The sequence below is a fragment of the Coenobita brevimanus genome, chromosome 25 (genome assembly GCF_032717465.1).
Source record: "Coenobita brevimanus isolate Jiangsu-jjx chromosome 25, ASM3271746v2, whole genome shotgun sequence".
In the NCBI taxonomy this organism is placed as follows: domain Eukaryota; kingdom Metazoa; phylum Arthropoda; class Malacostraca; order Decapoda; family Coenobitidae; genus Coenobita; species Coenobita brevimanus.
The window spans coordinates 6,482,501-6,492,942 of record NC_136978.1 but is presented as its reverse complement, the minus strand read 5'-3'; the positions used below and the strand labels follow the sequence as shown (position 1 = coordinate 6,492,942).

General features: G+C 44.8%; 1 protein-coding gene across 1 annotated transcript in view; it reads left to right on the top strand.

Annotated features, from left to right (window-relative positions):
- The first annotated feature begins 3,614 nt into the window (after positions 1–3,614).
- The window catches only part of LOC145393697 (gamma-aminobutyric acid receptor subunit beta-1-like), an 11,843-nt gene continuing 5,015 nt past the window's right edge, over positions 3,615–10,442 (top strand). Inside the window, exons 1-4 of the mRNA XM_080267744.1 lie at positions 3,615–4,598; positions 6,629–6,807; positions 9,937–10,097; positions 10,409–10,442. The exon at positions 10,409–10,442 is cut by the window's right edge and continues 120 nt beyond it. Of these exons, the coding sequence (XP_080123870.1) occupies positions 3,615–4,598; positions 6,629–6,807; positions 9,937–10,097; positions 10,409–10,442 (1,358 nt within the window). The remainder of the gene's footprint in view (positions 4,599–6,628; positions 6,808–9,936; positions 10,098–10,408) is intronic.

The window sequence follows — 10,442 nt, the reverse complement described above, 5'->3', positions numbered from 1 at the left end:
TTTGTTGTGGTCAATGGGTATACTTGGCCAGACAGACGTAGCTAGAACGACAACAACCAATCAGCAGCGCTATCAGTGGATGTAATCTCCCCCGTCTTTCCCCCACCCACCCATCCACACACACACACACACACATGAAATGAGATTTGAGAAGTAGAAAATAATTCCTGATAGACACTGACAACGCCTACTTAGCCGTCCCCGCAACACCCAAGGACCGGGCTGCGTAATATGTAGATCACCTTGTATAGATGGCATCTTGGGAAAAAAAAAAAATAGTGAGAGAACCTAGGGACTTCGGCCTGAGTTTTAATGATAGAATGTTTTGCAGCCTGGAAAGGCATTTTAGTTTCTCTCTCTCTCTCTCTCTCTCTCTCTCTCTCTCTCTCTCTCTCTCTCTCTCTCTCTCTCTCTCTCTCTCTCCCCGTATATCTATCCATCCATTCATCTGTCTATCCATTTATTTATCTTTTCATCTGTCTAACTCCTACAACTTCTCGAGGTCTCGGCTCAGTTTCTTGCTGGAAGAGTTTGTGGAAGATACTGAAATACGACAAGATGAATATTTAAGCAAACGAATGGCGTGCAGCAAGAAAAATATGATTAACAATTTTGGCAGTGGGAGGGGGAGAAGCGGCATCTTTTTTTTTTAATACCATGTGCATTGCGTCGTGGTGCTTGTTTTTTGATATTTTGGTGCCTGTTGTTGGGCATGAAGATCGAGGAAAACAGGCATGATGGTCGTGCAAAATATTGGCACAGAGGACGAGCAGAGGATCTTTTCGTGTAGATCGAGCGAAAAAATGGGTGTGATGGTCGTGAATGAGCGTGAAAGGCAAATCGTCCCGGGCATGAAGATGAACACAATACACTCGGGAGGAAGTAATTTAATGAAGCTGTTACATTAATCAAAACGCGTCTGCGCAGGAAGAGGACGAAAGAGCGGGTGGCGCTGAGACTGTGTTCACTCCGCGGGTTCACCTCACGCGGCGAAGTAGCTTGGAATATGTAAGCTAGGGCGTTTGATGATGAAAGGGAGGTTTATTTTAGGAGTCATGTGGGTTGACTGAGAGACGGAGTTAAGTAGAATTAGCAGTATATACTTCAGAGCAAAGGGGATTGTTTGATATGGATTTACTTGGTATGAGCAGTTTTTATATAGGAGCGAAGATGTGAAATGAGACAGGTTTACTGAAATTAGCGTTTGTCACATAAGAGAAAACAGTACTGATTGAAAGACAGGTTGCCTGAAGAAGTGAGTCGAAAGAAACTTACAAAGGACAGACTATTGGTTAAGCTGGTGCGAGGGAGAGAAATATAGTATTACTTTGAAGGAGGGGTAGCCACAAGGACGAGAACAGGAGCGTTACAGAGGACAAGAAGTGACGAAAGATAGATTTACTTTAAAGGAACAGATTTGATTGACCTTTAAAGATCGGTTGAGCGGTGAGACAGTTACTTGACTAGAAGATGTAGTAAGCAAAGAAACAGGCTGACACAGAAGGAACAGGGAATATTAAGTGAAAGATAGTGCAGTCAGATAGATTACTTAGAACAGTCGGTGTGACAAGGAGAGTCAGACGGATTTGACTGACAGACGGGGTGAGCGTTGAGACAGATAAACTTAGAAAAAAAACGGAGAATACGGTGAATTACAAACGCAGCGGTTCTGAGGGCGACACTGGTTAAATACGCATGGGACTCCTACTGACGCTGACTCTGGTGGCGGGGATGCTGATGGGTGAGTGGTTCTGCAGTTGCCTTGCACTGTGATATCACTTTCTTAGGTAGTTGTGAACAATTCTCGGCTTTGCATGAGCCAGATTTTCCCCACTTTTGTTTGATTCAATTTATTTTTTATGATAATATCTGCATTCAGAATCAGGTTGTTACTCGTTGATAACTTCGTATGTGCTTCTCGGCTTGATGAGTTTTTTGTTATTCTGCCCATTCAGCTCTTTAGTTTAGTTTTTAATATTCTGTCAGATGCAGAGCATTCTTCGTGTATTATTTTTTTCAATAACTTATTTGAAAATTGTGTGTGCAGTAGGAAACGGCAGATAGATATGTTTTTGGTGTAGTCGTGTGAGGTGTATCTGAAGTGCGTTAGTGTAAGAAGTGTGCTAGGTGTGCCTGTGAGGTGCGTGTGTTGGGGGGGAGGGGATAGTGTGAAGCGTTGCAGTGTGGCTTGTAGCAGTGTAAGGTGTGATTAGTCTGTCCATCCTCTATCTATTTAAGGGTTGGCAGGGAGTGTGTGTCTTGGCCTGCATGGTTAACTCAGATACCCAGTTCCACAGTCAGGCTACCATTCTCATCAGTCTGTCTATCATCCTGCCTACCTACCTACCTACCTGTCTGTCTGACTGTATCTATGTCCCTCTATCTATCTAATCTACTTCGGTGCAGGGTTGGCAGGGGGCGAACGTGTCCTGGGGTGCCGAGCCAACGCAGACCCCCACGCCGGCGCTGGGGGCAGACTGACAGCACCGGGACTGTACACGGGCGCGGACTACACGGCATGTATCAGGTTCCAGTTCGAGAGGCTGGCCAGGACCAACGTGCTGCTCAGGGCAGATGCTGGGTTAATCAGGCCGCTTCTGCAACTGGGTCAGTATTGGCAGGCTTAAAACATCTCACCGGGGGACGTCATTGATATTTTCTTCTTGCCATCTCCTGACCATTATATTCAACTTAGGATAGATGCTTCGAATTGAAGGGGTTAGATATGGCCTTTGCAATTCTTTCAGTACGAGAGACCCTTCTAAGTTTAATAGAAAGTTTGGCATCAATAAGAGTAAGCTAAAAAGGACTTCACATATATTCAGTGGATTTAACATCTTCACTCCTAAAACGAGCCAATTTTTTTATGTTAACTTCTCCCGGACAACTTTATTCAGTTTAGGAGAGACCCACAGTAGAGAAGTTAATGAAAGCCAACCCTAACCCCGGCATTTGGAAAGTCTCTCGTAAAGTAAACAGAATGACCTATAAACAGCAAGAATTTAATAACCATACGTTACCGAATTCAAGAAATAAAGAATAGTCGTCTTACAGCTAATTTTCATACATACATTCATGGCTCAGACACTGTTTAGTTAGGTTAGCCTAAATTGTTGCATAATGAGCTGAGTCAAAGTTGGATAGCATATATATATTTAGTGGTGACCTTAGACTCAGATTATTCCAAATTAGATAAGAGTAAGAGCAATCCAGACTCAGGGATGACACGAAACCTATTTTATTAGTTAGCGTGGAGAAGTGTGAGAGTAATCTAGAGTCTTTGTAAAGGAAGACATGAAAGCTTTCTTATTTTCCGAGATGAGTTTGGAGATCTTCCCCTAGCTGAATGAAATCATAACTCTTGCTCCGGGATGATAATGGAAACTGTCTCATTTCCAGAGGTGAGCGTGGAGAAGGTTCGTGTGGCTGCGTCCCACCAGTACCGGTACCTGGTGCTTGATACGTGGCTCAGACCTCGCCGTTGGTACCTCGTCTGTGTCGTGTACCTCACCCATACGTCCCAGGTTACGGTTGTCTTGGATGGGAAGAAAGTGGGCACCAAAAACCTGACCCAGACTGACCCTCAGTATGCCACGGACCTGACTGTGGGCTACATGGACCCGTCGTGGTATCCTGGCATATCTTTTATTGGTAACGTGACGCAGTTTAACCTCTGGGATCGCAGTTTAACCTCGCAGGAGCTGTTGAGCCTGGGCCAGTGTAGACAGCCACTGGAAGGTAATGTGGTCAGCTGGAGTAAAGAGGATTGGAAAGTGCGAAATGTGGAAGAGTTTGACCTGAATCCGTCAAGTTTGTGCTACAGCGCTCCACCCATCGGCTTTCAGGTGTTCCGTCCTATGACTTACGATGAAGGATCTTACCTGTGCGAGGCTCTTGGTGGGGAACTGATGACGCCCACTACCCTTGCCGAAGTGACCAAAACCTACACGAAGGCTCAGGAGACGAGGCCGGACTGCCCTCTGGTGTGGGCAGGGGTGACGGACGAGGATCGGGAGGGGGAGTGGACCCACCATCACAACAGCAGTTTGGCTGTGAATCTCCCTTGGGCCTTTGACGAACCTAATGGCTTGACGTACGAGGACTGTGGCGGAATAGACTTAGACGGTGTGATAGACGATGGGTGCGCTTCCAAGCGGTGTCCACTGTGCACGGTGGCTGCTGAGGTGAGCTTTACACTGAGGGGTTCGTGTGAAGAGCTCGTGCACAATATGAACTACATGATGAAGACTGAACTGGACGAGAGAACCTTCATCGGATATGGGGACTACCTCATCTACAACAGTGGTAGCCGCTGGGTGTGGGTCAACAACATAACAGACACACTAATGGCCGAAATGGTGCCTTCCCGTTACAACTACCCAGTGGGACGACAGATGTGGCTCCTGCACTACCCAATCTGCCGAGAGGAACCAGGCACTGTGCGGCCCTTCCTCCTTACCGTGTGCCAGGATGGGAACTTCACCTGCGACGATGGCACCTGTATTCCTCTGAGTCGGCGGTGCAACTTGCAATATGACTGTCGAGATCACAGCGACGAGGCGGAATGTCAGCTGATTCGCCTTACTCTCGACTACAAGGTGAGATTTTGCTTAACCCCATCAATCCAGTGACTTTTTCTTTTTCCCTTTTTTTTTTTTTTTCCTTAGTTCATCCTTGCTACCACCATTTGTTTTAAACCTGAGGGTACGTTTAACCACTTCTGATCAATGACTTTTTTTTTTCCTTGCTACCAGCGTGTTTTTTTTTTTTTTTTTTTTTTTTTTTTTTTTTTTTTAAGATCACATTTAACCCCATGAATCCGATGATGTATTTATTTTCTCCTTGTTACCACTGCATTTTTTTTTTTTTTTTTTTTTTTTTTTTTTTTTACGTAAGACAGACCTCTAGTAGAGAGGGGGTTAATGAAGGCTACATTTAGTCCCTTGTGTTCGAGAAGTCTCCGCATAGGTAAATGAAATCCTATAATCTTTGAAATTATATAGTCTAATTAGTCTAATACATAAGAGCCTACTTCACCGGAGTCAAGCGACTGTTGGTGAGGTCACTTTTCTACTGCCGACCTGCAGTGTTAGGTCACATTTGGACTGATAATTTAAAAATCGGGATGGAGTTTACAAAACCATAACACTAGACTTCTAAGAAGTAATAACGGGAATAAATACATTTGCAAAGTTGTAAGTCAACTTTCTTTTCTGACTTTTCATCTGCAATGAGAAATAATCGAGATATTGTGGGGTCGTTAATGTGTGTCTTTCCTGGCGTTTTACGTTTCGTCTGTTAAAGGTGATGAGTTTTTGTTTCTCGGTGGTGCATTATGTTCATGGGCGGCATATTTTTGCTGGTGCATCATGGTTCTGGTTCAGTCAGAGAGCTTGAAATGGGTCTGTCTCATGTTTTCAGGTTGAAATTAATCATGGTGGACTCCGCCGACGACTGAGAATAAGATAGGAAATTGGTCTTGGTTAGGCCCATATGGCACGGATCAAGGTTAGGTTAATGCCAGAAAATGGCTTGGAATTCATTCATTTCAGTTTATTTTCTCCAGTAAGAAAAACAAAAAGTAGGTTGGGGGTAAATGTTTACAAAACCATAATGCCACATTAAACACCCCACGATATTTCGGCAATTTTTACCTCCGCCAGTGAAGTTGGTGGAGGTTAGGTGTTCACCTATGTTTGTCTGTTTGTTTGTCCACACTACATCTCCAAAAGTTCTCAATGAATTTCAATGAAATTTTGTGGAAGGGTGGGCCACGGGCCAAGAAAGAATTGATTAAATTTGGGGGCGGATCCGGATCCGGATCAGGCATTGGCGGAAGAATGCTCTGTCTGAGTGCATTCTGGTTTTGATTTGCGAAAGAAACCTCACAGAAAAAAGTTGATGTAGAACTGTGGAACATACTGATTTCTGTCATTATTTCGTAGAAATCCGGTGTTATGGCTTTGTAAGCATTTACCAAAAGTCGTATTATTTACTAAATGCTGGTTCCCTTACCCCTTTCACCGTGAGAAGTCGTCCCTTCGCTGAAAATTTCGCTTGGCGGCAGGAAGGGTAATTGGCGAAGTAAACTGATGTAAACGATCAGGGTAATTGCATTGGAGGCAGGTGTGATCAGAGTATAGGCTATTTTAGCTAAATTATTATTACGTCAGAATTTATTTTGACGATTTAAACAAAATCCTTAATCCACACGTAGCATTTGCCTTTAGAGTTGCATGTAATAATGCTGCACATAGACTTGTGTTAAACCGCACACACACACACACACACACACACACACAGTGGTAACGTTCTCGCTTGCCATCTGGTAGACGGGAGTTCGCGCCTCGCTCAGGTCGCGAAAAGTTTTACTGACGAAGTGGATGGTTACTGTCCCCCTTGAGCAAGGGGACGGGTGTGTGGGTGTGTGAAGGTCACAGCCTTGCCCTTAGATCGGACTATATGAGCTCTCAGCTCCCTTCCGGGAGGGTAAAAGCTGACGATCACGACCATCAAGTGATCCTGACGGACCCGGTGAATTACACACACAATTACTACTACTACTACCACTACTGCAACTGCTGCTGCTGCTGTTACGACTACTACTGCAACTCTATACTCTCCTCAGAGCTCAGTGGCACCCCGTCCGGGAGACTCAGCCTCAGGTCCACTTGATGTGGTTGCTGAGGTGACGCTGGATAACATCCAGGTGGACACCCCCAGGATGCAGCTCAGGGTGGGCTTCAACCTCTCCCTCTCATGGATGGAGACTCGGGCCACCTACATCAACCTCAAGGCTGACCTTGGGTGAGTCCCAGCACCAGCGGCCATGAGCTTGATCAGTTTGTTATAATTAAACATCTCTTTCATTTTTATTAGTTAACCACCAGACGAATCGAACTATGTGCACATGTATGTATGTATAGTATAACTGAACACATCTGTACATGCAAAAATTTATGCATGCGCACACATATTACTTTACTTATGTATCGAAATTAATGTGCATGTACCGTATACATTAATGTTGTTATGTGCAGTTCTGCAAACATGGTGCTAGAAAGGAGCGCTTTTGCGCGGTGACATTGACAGTTAGGTGGCTCCGCTGCCTTTTTATACCAACGGCCCCTAACTCCCTCCCTATCCCCTTAAATGGTGATGGTGGACTGCAGGATGGGTGCAGCTTCAGTCAGCAGTCGACTGGGTTCACATTCAGATGAACCTGGTGTTGAAGTTACTACCACAACTACTGGATATATGTATTAGAATGTATACAGTACGTACACGTCATATTTGTATATAAATTGAATTCATCTGTATGCATAACATAGTATAGCAGAGTTTGGCAAAGTTGGATAGGTAATGGTTATCTAATTTTAGATTAAGAACGTCGCATGTGTATAGTTACACCTTTTGCATAGTGACACAGTTTACGTAAATAATTATCTTACCATACGTACAAGTACACCGGTAAAAAAAAGAAGTCTTGAAGGCGACCTTCTGCGGGAGCGAGAATAACCTATGTCCTTTTTTGCCCATAAGCTCTACACGGTGTAGTCTCGTTAATAACACTCCTATAGTCACGCTCAGTAACACCTTTACACGCGTCGGGTCCATATAACAATGTACTGTCGTTAATAACAGTCGTACATTCAAGATCAGTTGCCCCTCTACACCTGTACCATTCACTGTTGATGAAACGATATGTCGGCCTATTTGGATGTTGGATATTGTCCATTAGTTTAGCAAAGGTCCCATTAGATTTTGAGATGGTTTGTAGGTCCCATTAGGTGCCGATTTGTAGGCTCCATTAGGCGACATGGTTTGTAGGCCCCATTAGATGTCATGGTTTCCAGGTCCTATTAGGTGTCATGATTTGGAGGCCTCATTAGGAAACACTGTTTGGAAGCCCCAATGGGAGACACGGTTTGGAGGCCCTGTTAGGTGACATGGTTCGGAGGCCCCATTAGGAGACACGATTTGGAGGCCCCATTAGGAGACACGGTTTGGAGGCCCTTTTAGGTGACATGGTTCGGAGGCCCCATTAGGAGACACGGTTTGTAAGCCCCATTAGATTTTGATATGGTTTTGTGCTGCTGTGTATGTTGTAGAGGATGTTGGTTGTAATATCCCAGACAGATTGACACGGGTGAGTGCATAACCTCCTCCGGCCGTTGTCATTGAAAGAACAACCCATTTATCAGCGAGGTCTTAATCGGCCTCTTGGCGGTGTAGGAGAGCTATCGGTCGCTACTGTACATTAATTTCTGCCTCAGTCCAACAATACCGTGTGATCGACCCTGCCTCGGACGTTGATCCAGCGACTCTTACACCAGTTATTTGTAATCGGTAATAGGGAGTGGAGGGGAGGGGCACGGGGCATGGGGAAGGAGGAGGAGGGAGAGGGGGAAAGAGGGGGAGGAGGGGAAGGGGTAAGGAAGGGCAGAAGAGGAGGAGGGGCACGGGGAAGGGAAGTTTTTGCCTTGGGAAAGGAGGAGGAGGGGAGGACCAGGAAGCAGGGGGAAGGAAGGAGGAAGGGAATGGGGTAAGGAAGGGCAGAGGGAAGTGGAACAGGGTGGAGGACGGGAAAGGGGTAAGAAGGGGCAAGGAGGTGGAGGAGGCTGGGGGACAGAGACTAAGGGGGGGAGGGAGCAAAGGGGTGCAGAGGGGAAGGGAGATGGGGAGTGGTAGTGAGAGGGTGATAGGAGTATATAAATGAGGGGATGAATGCTCGTGGGTAGGGGATAGGTGGGAAGGATGGACGGGAGGGAAAGTGGGGGTGAAAGGAGTGAATCAGTTAGGTGCTGAATGATGCACGCGGAGGTAAGAAATTCAGAATTCGGTCAGAGGGAGAAGGTAGAAGAGGAAATAACGTTGATATTTATGAGGAAGCAAGTTTGTGCTCTTTTCTTGAAGTCGATGTCATGATATTTATTTGTTTATTTATTTATTTTGTTTTTGTTTTTGCTGTGTTCAGACGATTTTATTTAGGAGAGACTTTTCGAACTACGGTGATCAGGTGCCCCCCTCAATGCTAATAAATAAAATCCTCTACACACAGCATGAATAAACACACACACACACACACACACACACACACACACACACACACACACACACACACACACACACACACACACACACACACACACACGTAATCCATGCGAAGTGATAAGTTTTTTTTTACCACGAGAGGTTCTCCGTGGACTGAATAAAATCGTCTAACGAGAGCATAAAAATGACAATCGTACTGAAAGGGTTGGGAATTGTTTATTGGAGACTGTAGATTCTTTTTCCACGAGGGTCCTTTTTTAAGCTGAATAAATAGTCTTGCAGTAGCTTAAATAAAAAAAGGTCATCGGAGAGAATGGTTATTTTTTATAGGGGGGGGGGTGATGTGCTGAAAACGAGATAGATAAATTGATAAACAGATAAGGGGAAATGAACTGGAAAATTAATGCATCTCTCATGAAGGGCAGCATCCGATGAGCTAGTGTATAAAGGGCCCAGATGAGTTAATAGTCTTGTGCCTTACATATTGGTTCGAATCCCCTTAAAGGCGCTTGGATGCTCTTCGATCTTTTCATGCCTATTCTCAGAAGCTCATCAGTCCTCCGACGTGTCACAGACTTTCACATGTCATCGCATAGCCACTGATACCCACAGTCCACGCTTAATTCATGCCAAGGCTGTCTCTCTTTCATGACTGGTGTGCTGGTATCAGCGAAGTGTATTATTTCTCGGTGTGTGTGGTAATTAATGGCTGCAAAATAGAAAGTCTCCATTAACCTCATCATCTCTGTACTTGAATTTTTTTCCGTCTTAACAAGTTAGGTAGATATAGATAATAGATATAGTGAGGTAAACCAGGTGGACTTGAACCAGATTTATAATTGTTAGTTTGTTTCTTATTTGATTTTCTTTGTTTTTCTTAAGTCTGAACCAGGTAGACAGGAACCAGATGGAGCTGTGGTACCCCGGCGTCACGTTCCTCAACACTGTGGACAACGAGGTGACGGTGATTGACCAGCACACCCGCACCAATGTACTCAGGCACACCACCAACACGCACGGGGACAAGTCACTCGCCAGGGAAGGTACAGAGAGAGAGAGAGAGAGAGAGAGATTTATATACTGTCAGGAAGGGTAAGGGAAGCTGAGAGCGAGAACCTTTCACGTCTCCCTCACTTATATATTTCCGTCCTACTCACTTTTATTTTTTTACCTTTGCACCTGGTTCTAAGGAGAGGATCGAAATAAAGGACCTGTATATATTTTTACGTATTGCTTGCTTATATTTTTGCCTCCATCAGTTAGGACAAGTCAGCGGTTTTTCTGTAGTGTCTAGTTAACACTCGACTAAAACTAAAGTCATGTAAAAAAAAAAAAGTCTTCCCCTCCTCCCCAGTACTGCTGTACCCTGGGTGGGGAAATCCTATCGT